Source organism: Cheilinus undulatus, linkage group 21, assembly GCF_018320785.1.
Source record: "Cheilinus undulatus linkage group 21, ASM1832078v1, whole genome shotgun sequence".
Classification (NCBI taxonomy): Eukaryota; Metazoa; Chordata; class Actinopteri; order Labriformes; family Labridae; genus Cheilinus; species Cheilinus undulatus.
The window spans coordinates 17665883-17682757 of NC_054885.1; the positions used below are offsets into that span (position 1 = coordinate 17665883).

At 38.9% G+C, this 16875-nt stretch overlaps 2 protein-coding genes across 9 annotated transcripts in view; one reads left to right on the forward strand and one right to left on the reverse strand.

The window, feature by feature from the left end:
* The first annotated feature begins 472 nt into the window (after positions 1-472).
* tmem98 (transmembrane protein 98) lies at positions 473-11098 on the forward strand. 2 transcript variants are annotated; one of them, XM_041817309.1, is made up of 7 exons: positions 473-570; positions 2790-3018; positions 5266-5397; positions 5505-5538; positions 5613-5728; positions 5816-5875; positions 6238-11098. In XM_041817309.1, exons 2-7 carry the CDS (start codon positions 2888-2890, stop codon positions 6437-6439), a joined length of 675 nt encoding a protein of 224 aa, XP_041673243.1. In that variant the 5' UTR covers positions 473-570; positions 2790-2887; the 3' UTR covers positions 6440-11098. The 2 variants fall into 2 exon arrangements, with proteins under 2 accessions (XP_041673243.1, XP_041673244.1); XM_041817310.1 differs by lacking the exon at positions 473-570 and adding an exon at positions 2215-2309.
* Positions 11099-11243: 145 nt separating this feature from the next.
* Positions 11244-16875, reverse strand: part of svilc (supervillin c) — a 37125-nt gene continuing 31493 nt past the window's right edge. For all 7 annotated transcript variants that reach the window (XM_041817308.1, XM_041817307.1, XM_041817306.1 and 4 more), the window contains 8 exons: positions 15927-16029; positions 15632-15839; positions 15416-15549; positions 15173-15328; positions 14866-15009; positions 14676-14788; positions 11959-12114; positions 11244-11755 (listed from right to left, as the gene is read on the reverse strand). In XM_041817308.1, the coding sequence (XP_041673242.1) occupies positions 11666-11755; positions 11959-12114; positions 14676-14788; positions 14866-15009; positions 15173-15328; positions 15416-15549; positions 15632-15839; positions 15927-16029 (1104 nt within the window). In that variant the 3' untranslated portion in view covers positions 11244-11665. The remainder of the gene's footprint in view (positions 11756-11958; positions 12115-14675; positions 14789-14865; positions 15010-15172; positions 15329-15415; positions 15550-15631; positions 15840-15926; positions 16030-16875) is intronic.

Consider the following 16875-nt stretch of genomic DNA (forward strand, 5'->3'; position numbering starts at 1 on the left):
AACTACACATTAATTCTTCACTTCGTCACCAAATTCAAAAGTATTTTACAGACTTGAGATAGATGGCCTGCAGCCTTGGGGTAGCAGCAGCGTTTAGCATTAGCATTAGTTTGCTGATTTAACCGTCAAAATAAGAAATTTGACCGAACTGAAACCATGAAATGTTACAATATTTTGACTTTACCTTTCCTCGTGTGACATAAGAACAGTTTAGCGGTCCGTTTACGCCACCTAGCGTCGACTGTACTGACTTGAATGTGGTTATAACACGACTGAAGTATTTCAGCATGCGAGCATGCACATACCCACATACACACAAACCAGAGAGGCGCGCGCCCCAGTCTACCTACTCGCTAATGATGGCTGCGGGGGCGCGCGCGCGCGCGCGCGCAGTAAAGTTTCTTCATCAATCACCCACCGGCAGCTCGTTCACGTAAGATCGTTGGCTGCCTTGGTGCGCGCTCACTGTCAAGATTTGGAGATGTCGGTGCCGTCTCCACGCGCCTGGTGCAGGGGAGAAAAGTTTTTAGAGTCCTAAAGGGAAACCAACTTAATGGACAAAATGTTTCGGTAAGTCACTGAGAATATATGTTGTGTGTCTCGCTGCGGCCAAGCGCAAGATGGAGGACTTTCTAACAGAAATATTCTGTAGACTTCAGAGAAATGTGAAACTTCTACGAAGGTGATTTTGAGGTATCGATAGTGTGTTTTAGTTTGATATTGCGAAACAGGAATACTTTTTCTTTGTGTGTGCGCGACTGAAAGTGCTTGCTTCTGTTGTTTCATGTAGGCCCTAATAGCCTTTGAATAAAGATTAAATAGTAGGTAAAACTGGTGGCCTCAATGGAAAATTGCGTGAATATTCAGATAGAACTGGGTGTCTCTAATGCACCACTTCGACCCAGACCTACTTTGACGAGCCTTTGTGTTTGAGAGACCCCCCATAGTGGAAGTGGTGCTTTAAGAAGAAAAGGCTTTCTCAATATTGCAAAGATAACAATATGTTTCTTTAGATAGAGCCTACTACGCTTAAAAATGTAGAATACGTCAAAGTTGTAGTGTAATACAGTGCTTAAAGCTCCTGTAAGGAGTTTTTATCTGGTTATGAAACTCGACTAATGTTGTTGCCTTTCTACAGTCTGACATAGCAAATAAGACCATACGCATAAGGACTGACTGCTTATATGGACTATGTGTATTTTTTAAAGTCTGAACTTGCTGCCAGGGGGTAGGTGTCACAAAAAACTTTGAATTGAATGTTGTAAGTTGCAACTTATGTTAAAACTAAGGGTGCAAAAGGATGAAAAAAACTATCATAATTCAAATAGTTCTGGTTGATATTGTGATCAGGATCAGTCGTTAGTACTACCTACTTATAGACAGGACAATATTAGCAAAGATACAGGATGTACTGTTTTGCCCACAGGGGGTGCTAAAATCAATGCATACCAAAAGACCCTCACAGGAGCTTTAAGTTCAGGCACTTAATTACTCCAAATTAATGGGTTTTGTTATCACATAAGTTACTGTCATCCTCAAATTCCAATAAAATTTAACAAATATGAAGTATTCAAGGTTGCCTCAGTAGTGAAAATAACTAACAATTTTTATGACAGAATATGCAAACAGTTGGGTAAAATTGGTGCTGTAAAACCAAATGGGTAAAACTGGCTTTAATGGAAAGTGTTTTAGTCAGTCCTAGTGGCCTTCAAGAATGTGGAAATATTTTCAAAGGGATTTTTTCCATCACTAAAATGTCTGTTTTTATTTTTATGTTTGTTTGGTAACAGCTGCAGGGCTTTCAGGCTGTCTAGATCCTCCAGCCTGTGAAAAGAAAAGGAGTCAGAGAAGCTTTGGGGCAGGGCAGAGAGAGGGAGACAGGAGAAAGCCCCGTATGATACGGCAAGAGTGTAACACAAATTAATCAGATTAAAGAATTACAGCATTCCACGGCAGAATCTCACACAATCATCCAGGCAAAAATGCAGGTTTATACAATGTTGTAATGTTGAAAGTTCAGCTGCTTCTGAGGTAATTTGCACTTGTTATTGTGTACAAAACTGTATCTCTGCTTTATAAAAATCAATCTTATTGTACCTAGAGAGCCAATGACAGCCTTCCTTAGTGGTGATTACACACATAAACACCAGCGACCAGGAGGGGCTGGACGGGTTAATGAGTGACCACACCGGGCTGAAGGGCAGGTATACTTAAGTCTTTCAGAAGGAAGCTAAATGTGGGAAAATGGGGACTGAATTAAACATCAGATAATCCAAAAATACTGCAGCTTGAACTGAAAACACCTAAAGGTAGGAATGTAAGGTCATGGGAGTTTTGTCTTGCTGGTTTAGATGTGTGTTTGAGAACAAGTAGGATTTCTTTCACTCAGTGTTTGAATTTGTTGACTTTCTAGTTGCTTGTTAAACTCAAATAGAATAAATCAAGTGATCAGTGTCAGTTGTGGTGTCCCAGACTTGGCAAATAATACCTTTTTATAGCAAACTCTGATGTCATTTTGTTTTGAGTAGCGAAAACAAAGGGCAAATACACTTCAGCTTTTTATGAACTCAGATAAAGGTCAGTTTTTATGTCTGTCGTAGGTGTGCCACTCTTAGAAACAGACAAAACTGCTGATTGTGTCCACTCTTCAAAGTTAAGAGGGGTATTGTAGTCTGACAAAAATGGAAATTTCATGCAGAGTGATCCTCAAGTGCAACGATAATGCTCCTATTCTTGGCTTTGATGTCTCACAATCAGGCTGAAACCTTCAATTATTTTCTCCTCAACAGATGAGCACTGATCCATAATCTAGCCTGGACAATCAGCCCACCCTGATTGGACTGTCTCTCCAAACGAGTTGCTGCCTGCAGCCGCCGTGGGAGTCGCCATGGAGACGGTGGTGATCGTGGCCATTGGGGTGTTGGCCACCATTTTCCTGGCCTCCTTCGTTGCCCTGGTGGTGGTGTGCAGACACCGCTACTGCCACCCTCACGACCTGCTGCACCACTTCGACTCCAAGTCAGTGAACTGATAAAACTTTGGAGCATGGATCAATATGTCTTCGAAAATAGAATCTTTTTGTAGTATTTGAAAGTCCTACAAAATCACTTTAAATGGTCTTATTTTACTTTACACCTATGTGACAGGTTCCTCTTCCCCGTGTGACACTTTTAGAATTGGTTACCATACAATGTTCCTCCTAATTATGCATTTTGAAACTATTTGGGAGTATTTTTGTTTTTCTTTGACTATCTTTGAGCAAAAGAGGCGGAGTAAGGCTTTCAACAAGGCCCCTCAAATCAGGGATGTCATGCTTCATGGTTTCCATCTTAATCCTTAAACCACTATGGCCCTCTGTTAATGTGCTTTTCAATCTCAAGTGGACTTAATTCATCTCAGCTATTAAGATGTCTGCTGTTTTCTGCCTTTGCCCTAATGATGCAGTTTATACTTTGATTAGTTTGATTATATTCATCTAAAAAAATGATTTGTTAAAACTGGAAAGTAGAAAGTCTCAACAAAAGCAGGTCATAAATCAGCTTCAACACATAATATGTAATTTCTGCCACTACGGTGCTCTCAATCAAAACAATAGCAAAAAATGACAAGTGAAGGTAGTTTCCCACAGCTCTACAGCTCATTTCATTTTGATTTGATGACTCTGTTCAATGTGACGCCATCCTCTATAAGGTATATTTACTTAACAGTAAACCCCATTTTGTCATGGATGATTTTTTACCTCAGAAATAAGATTGATTGGCCAGATTCAGAGCTGTCATCAGATGGATCTATCTTATAAAGATGTAAGCTGAAATGCTTGTTCAGGGGGTTGCGTGGCATGGTTTGGTTGTACTGCAACTATAAAAAAAAAAATTGTGTTGATGCAGCTAGAATTTTATCAGAAATGGACATTTCTTCTTTTTTTTTAAAGATTTATTTTTGGGCTTTTTAGTGCCTTTATTTGACAGAGGAGGACGGTGGACAGAGTGGGAAATGGGACGAGAGCGAGGAGAGACATGGGGCAAAGGGCCACAGGCCGGACTCGAACCAGGGGCCACCCACACACATGGGCTGCGCCCCAGACAGCCAGGCACTCCGCACACCCAGAAATGGACATTTCTTCTTGATGGAAGAGATTTTTTTTTTTTTTGCTCTTCTTACGACCAGCTCCAGCAAGAGTTGTATTCACTTACTGGCTCCACTGATAGTGAACAGTCAAGAACATTTTATTTTATGGGGTGGTGAGCACCCACTACATTGTGTTTTGTCGCTCTGATTGGCCTGTAAGAAATGACATAGACAGAAAGTTGTGTTATCACCCTCAGATTTTTCAAAGTTCTGCCCTATCCAACACCATGTGAGGGGTGTTCCCCAGATGGGTATGAAATACACTTTATGGACTGAGTATTCAGCCACCTGACCATTACACAAGCAGGGACTGTAATGACATTGTACTCAAAGACATGTAGTTGGCCCCCTTTTTGCAGCTTTAACAGCCTCCTCTGTTCTTGGTAGGCTTTCCACAAGATTTTTAAGTGTTCCTGTCAGAATTTGTGCCCATTCATTTTGTAGAGCATTTATGAGGTAAGGACCTTATGTTGGACGACAAGGCCTGGCTCTCAATCCTCATTATAGTTCATCCAAACCGTCTTTTTGCAAAGGTGACATTCATCACAGTACCACGCTTGAAGTCTCTGAGCTCTTTAGAACAACCAAATATTTGTAAATGGAGACTGCATGGCTAAGTGCTTGATTTGAAACACCTGTGGCAATGGGTGTGATTGAAACATCTGAATTCAATGATTAACAGGTGTGGCCAAATACTTTTGCCCGTATGATGTGAAACTGTCTGTCTAGCGGGTTTTGAATTTCTTGTTTGTGCAACAGAACCTGCAGTCGATGGCAGAGAATAATCCTGGAGACAAAGAGGAGCACACTCAAACAGCTTTACCTCTTAAGGTGCACAACAAAAAAGACTCAAGAAACTGAAAAGTGCACCCAAAAAAGTGTTTTTAGAGTTTTTCTGTAGGCAAATAAAATCCCTCTGATCATGAGCAGAATGGTGCTGTTTTTCCAAAGATGTCTTCCCTAGCTTAGAGCAAGGCAGAGGTCACACAGTAAGCCATCAATATTGAAACTTTAATCCATTCCCTCCAAACACCTACTGTAAATGTAATAAGCACCTTACCATAAGGCAAAGTAAAAATTGCTACTTGACATGCCTTAGGAGTTCTGGTCAATAAAACATATGGATCTGTTGTTAAGGCCCACAGTGGATCTGATCGGAGCGATGGAGACCCAGAGCGAGCCATCAGAACTGGAGCTGGATGATGTGGTCATCACAAACCCCCACATCGAGGCCATCTTGGAGAACGAGGACTGGATAGAGGATGCCTCGTATGTGTTACTAGCTTCTTTTTTACCTGATAGAAGATTCCTCAACATTGAAGTTACTCTAAATGATTGATAAAAACTCATGCTGGTATTTTCTTTTCCTTCAACAGTGGATTGGTCTCTCACTGCATTTCTATCTTAAAGGTAACTCAGCTGCACCATTTTTAGACCATACTTTCACTTGATAACTTTTTCTAACATACTTTTTCTATGCACAGATATGCCACACATTGACTGAAAAGCTTGTTGCTATGACAATGGGCTCAGGGGCAAAAGTCAAAGCACCCGCCAGCCTGAGTGACATCATCACTGTGGCTAAACGCATCAGCCCGAGGTAACGCACCCCCCAAAAAAACTTAGCATTACCACATTACTGACTCCAACTAATGTTCCTCCTTCATCCCTCATTGTTTTCTTTCAGAGTGGACGACGTGGTCAGATCCATGTACCCTCCTCTGGATCCAATCCTCCTTGACGCCAGGTAATCACATTTATTGCTCCTTCATTTTAAAAGCTATTTCTCTGTTTGGCTTTGATTGCTTAATGCACTGAGTAAAAATGTGATTGATTAGGTGTATGTAAGAGCTGGAGGAGAAGGAATTATCCATAATGTAATACCATTGATTATAATATAACAAAACAGTTATGCAGCAAATTGATGCTTTCAAGAAAAAGTTATAAATCAAAACTGTTTTTGTCCACCATGAATCGAACTGAGATTGAACTGTTTTTAAAGACCAATTCCACTCAGTGTTTGCTTATTTTTAAAAAGCTTTCTATTCAAAAAAGAGTTTTTCATCTAGCAGAAGCCTGTGTAAATAAATCTATTTTCTTCCTCCACAGAGCCACTGCTCTCCTCCTTTCAGTCAGCCACCTGGTGCTGGTCACCCGAAACGCCTGTCACATGTCCGGCAGTATGGACTGGATCGACCAGTCACTCCATGCGGCCGAGGATCACATGGTGGTTTTGCGTGAGGCAGCGCTGGCCTCTGAACCTGAACGAAGCATACCTGGAGCAGACGCACAGAAAGAGCAGGCCATCTAGAGCAAACACAGATAATAACATAGACCAAAAAAAAAAAACGCTGCAGCAGGGCCTGAAAAATGTCTCCACATGTATCCTTGAGATGCCTCCATTCACAAATCCTGAACTCTGCTAGTTAAAAGGCACATATCCTGCAAGATGGTGTTGAAAAATCAAGAAAGTAGGCTGTGCTGAGGGATGCAAGGACATCTTATAAAAAGAAACGGTCCTGGATTTTTATTTTTATCACAAAAAACTGCTCCTGACTTTCGCAGTCACATATCTGTAAAGTCAAACATTCAAAAACAGGTGGTTTTCTTTGTATGTAACCAAACAGATCTTTAAAAAGTGGGTTTGTTGCAGGTGTAAGCTGCCTCCAAGTGAAAGGCTTTTAAAAATTTCTTCCAGAGTGCGCCATCGCCCAGCGGTGGGCCTAAATCCAATCTCGCCGTCACATGGAGGCTTAGTCAGCTAATCCATTCTGAGGAAAATAACACCCAGTTAGCCAGTGAACCAAAGGGGCTCCAACTCAGCGGACTAATAGAAGACCAACCTGACGTAATTACAATCTGTTATCAGCATGACTTGTGGATGTTCAAAAACATCCCACAGTTACTTTTAGTTAGAAATCACCCAACTGGGAGTTTTTAGACACAGATAGCGTTTGTTTTAGCCACATCAGCAGAAGATTAAACACTTTTCCAGTTGGGTTAGGCCCTCTTGTGCCATTTCTGCATGTTATCATGTTTAATTGAGACTGGTATCACGGAACTTGAGCTTGTAAGTTAAAATCGACCATACTGAAACATCTCAGTATTGACCAGGTCAATTCACTTTATCACAAGCAGAGTCACAGTTGGTCATGAACCAAGCAAAATCAGAAACACTGCAGCAATCATTTTTTCTGTAGCACTTGTCAAGTTTGGTAAGTTCAGTTCTTTTGTTTCCCTTTGGACATTTGTCAGCCTAAGCTTTCAGTTTAGGACTATTAGCATGTGATTGAATGCTCCTACCAAACTTCAGCATGTCAGCATTGTCACTGTGAGTACCACAGATTTATTCAAGTAAACTCAGGTCATATGAAAGCTGTTCAAAGGCAAATCTAGCAATAAAAGTGCAATTATATTACTCCAATTCTCAAAAAAGTTTACTTATAGTGTGGTCCATAAAGAAATCACACAAGCTTTTAACTTTTAGCCACAGAAAATAATTGGATTTGATTTAAATCTGCTAAATGTGACTACCAGGGCTACCACCAGCCAAATGCAGGTGGATTTTAGCCATGGTAGGTAGTGCAGTCTCTACCACTAGACACTTTGGCAGATTGAATCTATCAGACACATCCTTGGCTCCATTCTAACTGGAATTGGCTGTTAGCACCAATGTTTGTGAACATTTTTACAGTGGTAGACTCTTACCACATTAAGGCTGCTCTGTGCATAAAGGGGGCATTTTTTTTAAATGCCAAGTGCTAGATTCATGGCCAACAGATTTTTTTGGTCTATTTTTGTGTTTCCTTCTGGTTGGATGGGCAAAAATACTTAAGGAAGGAAGGGTTGCACATCTAGTTCAAAGTCAACCTTAATGGCTACTGAGCAAAAAAGTTGATGTCAAAACAATAATGACTTAAAGGGCTGTTAAAGTGTTTTAAAAGGAGATGGATGAACCTCACATGGTCCACTTTGATAAGCTAGCATAAAAGCCCAGACTTCCTTGCTGGTTCCATCAACTAAAAGCCTATGGGTTTAACTGGGTTTTAAAATCCGTTTCAAAACTCCCAAAGTAAAGATGCTATGCTAGGCTATAAAGGAACAACAATATAGTCACCTGACTTCAAAACCCCTAAGCTTCTAATTTTATCTCTTACCTCATCTGTAAAAACGGTCTTCTAACCAACAAATTGAGTCACCTTTAGTAAGATGTGAAAAAGCTTCAAAAATCACAAGTGGCGAATTTTCAGATTTATGTCTTGGAAAAAAATATTTAAATCTCTTATGCTTCTGTTCACATTAGACCGTATTTCAGGCAACCTGACATGCCAAACCGCTAACTCACCTCTTGGTATTGACAATCCATCCAGGTTCTTTGCCAAACAACGCCAGCCCCACCTCTTTCTGAGTGAAACAACTCCATCAGAATGAATGGCAGTAAATGAGAAAAATGGGGTCTTAAGAGATTTAAAAGCTTAAATGACAAAAAAGTTAAATACTTATTTGAAGCCTGCGTTCTGTAGCTGGTTAGTTGAAATGTTAAAATAAAATGACTTCTCTGAACTCAGCATCATAAAATTAGAAAATAAAGTTACAGGTGTATGAGTATCATTTCAGATTTTTCCGAACAGACAACTTCATATTTATACCCAGATGTCACAAAAGAACATCAAATACTTTATGTGTGTGTTTCAACCATGTGAAATGAGTTGGATCGAAACTTTAAAGACATTGTTGATTCATTACCTCACATATGAACAGTGGGTTAACAGGCAGGTAGACTGCAGTGTGACAGCTTGCTTTAAGTCAGTAGGAACACAACACCAGGAGTACTTTTGACTGCTGTATTTCTCTAGTTCAGCTCAGAGCCACAAAGCTCTTCTTCGACACTCCTTCATTTGAGGATTAAAAAAACTTGCTGTAAGTTAAAGTTCTTAAATTGTTTGAAGTACAAAATACAACACAGCAGTGTCTGTGTTGCTACCGCAGTTTGTTACTCTACCACCATTCAGTCAAAGGGTTTTTTTTTTTCCCAAATGGGGCAGTGCCACTCCGGAGAGCGGGAAATAACATTGGATTGCTCTCATCAATTAGTACTCATACTGCACCAGTCAATGTTGAAATGATCAGCATTTTATTCATTATTTTGTGTAGTCTTTGGATGATGTCTGTATGCCACTCTTAGAAAGGAATGTTTTTTGTTTTTGTTTTTTTTTAAATGTGGCTCTTAACAGCTCCTGAGATATGAGCTTTTGTTTGGAATCCATTTTCTATTTCTCCCACTTATTTGTGATCAGCAGGACCTGATATGTTTAAAGGTTCAGCCTTGTTTTTGAACAGGAAGTAGGTTTTTATAACCAATATAATGCCCATAAATCTCCCGAAGGTCCTGTTTCTGCAGAAAATCGGTTTTAGAGCATCTGTTTTGTCGGCCAGTTTGTCAGTTGCTTGGGGTCTTCAGTCAGTAAGAGATATTGTCAGTCATTGAGAGAGGTCATTTTTCTGGTTATTTCGATGATGGACAGAGAGGACCTAAAGGTCTGAATTTCTTGGAAATTTTCCTTTTGAAATTCTACACAAATATCGTAAAATTTCAAGGGAATTACCTAAAATTTATATAAAAATTCATGAAAAAGTACTCCATAAAAGGTACCCAAAAATTTCTTCAGATATTCCCTAAATGGTATAGTGAAACTTTATCATAAAGCCTCAAAATTTCTATAAAATTTGCAAAAAAAATCCCCAAAAATGTAAATAGATTAACAAAAGCACTCCCCAAAATTCTATGATAGTCACAGAAAATCCCCTCAAACATCCAACCAAATTCCCTGAAATTTACATGAAAGCAATTTTAAATTCCCAAGCAAATACCTACAAAAAATTCTAATCAAATTCCTAAAATTTACAAAACTTTTTCCCAAATTCCAATGAAAATGCATAAAACTTTCCAAAATAATTACCCCAAACATTCAAACAAATTTCCCAATTTCCCATGAAAATGCAAACGATTTCTCAGCAAATTCCATGCAACAAACCTCCAATGAAACCCTCCAAAATATACAAACATATCCTCAAAATTTCCTTGGGAATTTCCAAGCAAATTCACAAATACATCCTTTCATTCATTTTTCCAATATTCTCCCAACATTTCAAGCAGATAAAAACCAACTTCAACAGACATGACAGACTATTATCTAAAAAATCTTTTAGCAAATTCTTACGATGTTGTTTGAAAGCCAAAATGTCTTCATTTTTTACATACAGGCTCTTAGGAGGTTAAAGTGCTTGAGGAAATGTGTTTTTTGTGTTGATTTTGGCGCCCTCTCTGGACAAAGTGTTATCTCTTGACAAAAATGACACTCTACTTCCTTAAAATGTATAACTAAATGTAGCTCCTTGCTATGAAAAGTGTACACAGTCAGTTTCTGCAGCAGGATTTTCAGTGTATTACCTGAACTGCATCAGTGTTTAAATGCAACTATACAGAAAAATCTGTGCTGTTACTGATGATGTTGGGCTTCTGTAACTTGTAGAGATGTTTCAGTAGCATTTCAGCCTGTCAATTATCCAGTTAAAAACTCCTCATAATAGCTATGAAATCCAAGTGCTATTTTTTAGCTACCAGGAAAAGAATTACACAAATATCAGTAAATTGAAGGATTTTAAGTTCATTACTATTTACTTCAATAGCTGTCGCTGGTAAAAATATAGATTTTTTTTTTTGTTCAGACTATTGAGGTTGTAAAGAAGGAGAAACAATGTGTCTGCATGTGCTATTGTGTTGTAATGAAGTTTTGACCAGCGTGTTGATTGAGGTGAAGCAAAATTAGCGTGATGTTCAGGCTATTATTGAAGCATGTGTACCTGCTCCTCCATGCAGAGCTAATACTGAATCCCAGAGGGGTCTTAATAAGGCATTAAACAGCCACAATAAACACATGGCACAAAGCTTTGGACACACAGGGCTGGCAACACTTCATAAGACTCACATCTGTAAAATATGAAAATGAAAAACTGCCTTTTATAAGACAATCAGGATGAGTCTGTGACTCTTTCGACTGGTCTACAGCTGTTAGCATGCAGAGGTGTTTGATGAAAGCTATTAATCGAGGAGAAACATTTAGAAAGTGGTTAGCCTTTTATTTTTTCTTTGTTTACATTGTTTATTAGCACTGATCTTTTTTGCAAGCACTCTTTTTTTCTCTTCCTTATGCCACAGTTTGTTACTGATGTCTTTCCCTCACTCCCACACATCTTTCTCTTTGTATCTCTCATTGATTTGTACAGATAAAATTAAGTTTCATAGGAAAATGTGTTTTTTGTTGTTGTTTTTTTCTCTGAACAATAGCTACGGAGAAATCCACATCTGATAAAAAGTCCACACACTAATTTGACATAAATAAAAGTGAATTATTTTCCTCTTTTTATGACATCGTGAGGAGTCATTTGTGCAGCAACACGGTGTTAATACCCCCCTGCCATTTTCCTTTCTCTGTGGAGGCGGAGGCCCAGTCAGTGTCAGTCAGCCTCCGCTCGTCTAGCAAAGCAGCCCTTTGCTTTTCTTCAGATCAATTTGCTTCCAGCTTGGCAGGGAGGCGTATTCATCTCTCTTCATTTCCAAAATAGTCTGGAACATAATTGCAGTGATTTATTTATGAAGGCAGAGCTGTAAAATCAATAAAAATAAATTATAAAATGCGAATTATAAAGTTAGAATGAACCTTCTGTAAGGACTTGACATCTAATTATAAATATTAGAGCATCTACATTGTAAACCATGGTGAACACTGCAGACTGCTGGTCGAAAGGCGTCACTACATGCTGCTTTACCTGGAAGTCTTGATCGGACAGGTAGACCTCCAGGTGCTGGGGGTCCACACCTTCAGGCAAGGGGGTTCGCAGCAGGTCCTCCAGGGGGTACTGGGTCTTCATGAGCTGGGCCAGGGCGTCCTGCACCAAGGTCAGCTTCACTGGCCTGGTGTCGCCCTGATTAATAAACCAAACACACCCAGGGAAGGAGACGGATGTTACTAAAAGCAAAAGGCTCAAATCCATCCCAGTCAATAAACTGAAAATGTTTTTCATGTTTTTACATGAAGCTGCTTGAAGAGGATGGTCAGTTGGAGTTTGGATACATGGTTAATTCATTACACAGTTTTTATCTCCTATGTGTCTTGCTTAAAAGTTCACATAAATTAAGTCCTAGAGGGGAAAAACTGAGTATGTTAACACAAGGCCGCCCATAAGGTGTGGTCATGGGGAGAGCTTTCTGGGACCCAGCCTATGGACCCAGCCAAATGGGGGGCCCATGAAGGTTAAATCTTGGTCCAGCTGTGAAATCCATATTTTATATTTAACCTGAGTAATAACCACTTTCATAAAAAATGAACAATAATTGTTTTTTCTTTATTAATGCTGTAGTACAATATAACCTTTTTCAAAATGTAAAACAAAATACTTTCTGGTAATTTTAGCACTGTGGATGGGCACACTGAACTAAACCATTTGGAACGTATGTCAGACTTCACAGCTAAGCTATAATATCCACTAACGTCAGGACGACATGAAATAAAGCAAAGAATCTGATACAACATTCAGGGAAAAACTGATTAAATAATAATGAAAAGTGGAAAAAATGGATCAAAAGTGGCAGAATAGGGCAGTAAAAGTGGTAAATGGGGTTAAAAAGCAGCAAAAATGGGACAAAAAGTAGGGTGAATATGTGTTGAAAGTGGCAAAATGTTAGTCTAAAGGGTCAAAAATTAATTCATATTGGCAAAAATGGTTAAAGGTAGCAAAAAGAAGCAAAAATGGGCACGAAAAAAGTATTGAAAAGGTATATCAAACATGGGCTTAAACATACAAATCGTTAAATATGGCAAATATTGGTTTGAAGTGATAATTATGGGTTAAAAGAGGCAGAAAATGACAAAAAGTGGTCAAATTGGTTAAAAAAAAGTGGCACAAAGATGTTAGGAAGTGGTGGAAAATAGTAAAACAAAAAAAGGCAAGTAGCAAAATAATTACTTAAAGGAGGCAAAAATTGATTAAATTAGGCAAAAAATGGTTAAACGTTGCAAAAATGCATTAAAAGGGGCACAAATGGGCAGGAAAAAATGGTGGAAAGGTGTTAGAAGGTGTCAAAAATGGGATAGAAGACACAAAATGTTGGTAAAATGGGACAAAAATTGGTATAAAGTGGCAAAAATGGGTATAAGAAGGCAGAAAAGCCTCACCCCTTACTGGGTAGAAACATTCCTTCAAAATGAACAGCCATGAATGAGAATAGGGAGATGGGGTCTTTAGAGAATTAAAAGCTTTATATAAGAAAACAATACAGTTTAACAGTTATGGGAAGCCCAAATCTAATGCAGAGTTAAAGATAAAAATTATGACTTTTTTGAACAAGGGCATCATAACATTTCAAATAAAGAAAGACAAAAATGCATACAAGTGTCTATTTAGACTCTCTGTCAAACTAAACAGACAACTCCATATTGTAACTGAAGATGCTATAGATCGAAATCACATCTCTAATGTTTGTTATTAATCACAGTTAGATCTTATTTTTTTAAATATGAATGTATCAGTGAATGTGTGAAGAATCTGTAAGCGGTGGGCAGACTACAGCTCCTGCTGTCACAGAGCGATCGCTGGCGTCAGTAGGAACACAACGCACATCTAATCACTTTATTTAGATACATTAGCCTGCTCTTATCAATACTCAGACAAGGTACAGACTGCAGGAAATTAAAAAAGTTTAAAATATTCCATAAATGTTAATCAGGTATTTATTCCCACCAAAATCCAGGTCTCTTTCCTTCTTTAGTATGTTTTTTAATGAATTGCTATATGTAAGTAGACAGGATAAAATCTCCAATGAATCCTCATGGGGTGCAAATAATAAAACACTGAATATATATTTGGATTTTCAAACTTTTCTCAGGAAAAATTCATGAATCAAGTTTCTCTTTATATAAAACAGAAATCAGCAATACAATCATGCCTCCGTATATCTCAAAATAAAATCCAGCTTAGACAGGTCAGTGCTACACAGTCCCATATCCTGGGGAGAGTAATATTCTTCTCTTTTCAGCTCTTGTATTGAAATTCATTCAAAGGGGCAATCGAGGGCAGGATGAATAAGAGAGGCTTTTATGTTAGAAAAGTCCGACCTTTCTATGGATTTTTTGGGCTTGTGGATTTTTTTTCATATCCACGTAAGATTGCAAAAGAAATAATATGAAAGAAAATTATTGCTTTTGACATTGTAAATGGCATAACCTCAGACAAATCCATGACTCAGAAAGCAGCATTTTAAAATGCTGAAAGCTACAAGTAAAAAAAAATCTTTAACATAAAATGGCTGCAGGCTAGCATATGCTTTTGTAAAATATAGCGCATTTTACTGCAAGATCTGAGTCCTATTAGCATAATGTTGCCCATCTTGAACTCTTGTTTTCCAATAAAACAGCCATATTTTCAGCTACAACATAATCTGGCCTTGATTCCTACAAAGCTGATTTATAGCTGGGTCATATTTGTACCTGCATGTGGGCTCCCAGGCTGCTCTCCCAGCGGGGGAACACATTGGTGAACGTGAGAGGTTCTGACCCCTCAAAGATGAGGTAGCCCTGCGGTGGGCGTCTTGGATTCATCTCTAAAATAACAGAGAAGAAAAATCATCAACAAACCACCAACCCTTTAATTCCCAAGTCATTCCTTTTGAACTCTTACCTTTGCAGTACTGCAGCGCTGTCTGCATGGCACACCTCCTCTCGTTGTGCCAGCAGCTCCAGGCTGAGGAGGAGCTTTCTGTCTGCTCAGGCTGACCCCTCTGCCACAGGTAGACCTCCAGACGGTTGTCAAGAAGGAACAAAGCTGGAGAACAGGAAAAAAGCACAAATAGAGAGTTTGCTTTGGTAGTGTGATAGAAAATAAACAAATTCTTGTCAACCTTTTTTCTATGTAAATAATTTCAGAGTAAAATAGAGGATGAATTGTGCTGATTTTTATCAGATTTGTGAGTAATCTGGTGTCTCACCTGGCGGTGGTACAGCGTATAGGCTCTCCTGGGTGAAAGGCATCGGCATCACAAGCCCAGGCAGCCTCGTTGGACTCTGCAGCTCCTCAGCCTTGAATCTCCCCGAGGTGGCGCTCAGGTGGAAGAGCCGAGGTGTGAAGCTGTACTTTCCTGGATCTGACATGAGAAAGCTTGCCTTTAGATAAAGTGTGATCGAAAAGACATCTCTGATGCAGAGACAACAAAGTAAAGCATGTTTTCTACCTTGCAGCATGCAGTCATAGGCTTTTCTGTCCATCTGCCCCAATCCCATCCAGAACTCTGCAGGCTCTGAACCTTCCTCCACCACCCACACCTTCATTGGTCTGTTTTCATTCAGACCCAGCTCTGGTGGACACCTGGTAAAAAAGTATAATTTGATGTTAGAATCATCACTTATTTCTACTTTTTCTTTAAGCCCTTAAAATATATGTGGCTTACATGTGAGTGAGGCGCTCCACCGCTCTCTTCCCAACCTCTTTAGTGCTGGCATGAGCTTTACAGCCATTCCAAAGAAACAGCTCCCCCTGCTGGTTGTTTAGCAGCACCACAGAGCCCCTGGACCTCAGACCTGCACAGCTGCAGTCTACTTCTAACAGAGAGCCCTCCTCCGGGAGCTCTCCTCGCACACAGAACAGACGCCACTCTGCTACAAAAAGCACAAAAAAAACAATAATTACTAACAGGGTGTTAGAAAAAGGAACAAATAGAGTCAAAAAATATAACCGTACTGTACCTGCATTTGTGGATGACTCCTCTCGCTTTCCTTTATGAATGACCAGGCCTCCTTTAAAGAGCTGCAGGAAACAGGGAGGTTCTTTCCCCTGAGGAACCACCACCTTCAGAAATAACACAGCAAGCAAAAAGGCTAAATCATAAATCACACATTTTTTTCCTGTTTATAATTCTATAACTGCACTGTAACAAAAAGGGCTTTGGTTGAGCCTGTTGCCCTTTGCGATTTTAAACTTTGTGATTTACTAAAAGACATCAAGTTTTTAAAATGTTTGATTTAAGGAGAAGTAAGGTATTAGTGGAGTAGAAAATAACTGGGTGAACAGCACTTTACAAAACAACAATTTGGAAGTACATGTGAACATATGTATATGCATGGAGATTACATTTAGAGTATCTCAGGGGTCAATCTTCGGCCAAATGTTGTTCATACTTGACATAGATGTTATTTGAAGGAAATCAAAACTAGTAGAATTTATTTTATTTATTGATGGTATGGATATACTGTGATCTCAGAAAATCTGCAGCAGCTTTAGAGGAGATCACAACAGAAATTACTTATTCAAGGCTTTTATGTGATCTGAACAAAATATAAATGAATTACAACTAGAAAACATGTTGCCTAAAAATCCTAAAATAAACACAGATGTCAATATTAGCCCCAAAATTGTGTAAACATTACATAAATGCTGTTTTTGTCGGATCAACACTAGTTAAATTTAATTTTTTTTTTGATGGTACGCATTTACTTTGTTCTGGGGAAAATTAGCAGCTTTTGGAGGCGATTATAATAGAAATGCTGAAATAAAGGTCATGATGTAACCTAAATGAACTATAATAGAATTAAATTGAATACATTTATATATTTTGGAACTCAAAAAATAAACACAGATGCACAAATAATTGTTGATAACTTGTGGAGTTCCTCAGGGGTTAGTATTAGGCCCAAA

Bases quoted from the DNA above. Each gene is read 5' to 3' on its own strand.
- tmem98 (XM_041817309.1), top strand. From the start codon at position 2,888: ATGGAGACGGTGGTGATCGTGGCCATTGGGGTGTTGGCCACCATTTTC. The intron at 3,019-5,265 runs GTCAGTGAACTG...TCTGTTGTTAAG, and splicing joins CTGCACCACTTCGACTCCAA to GCCCACAGTGGATCTGATCG. The intron at 5,539-5,612 runs GTAACTCAGCTG...TTCTATGCACAG, and splicing joins ACTGCATTTCTATCTTAAAG to ATATGCCACACATTGACTGA.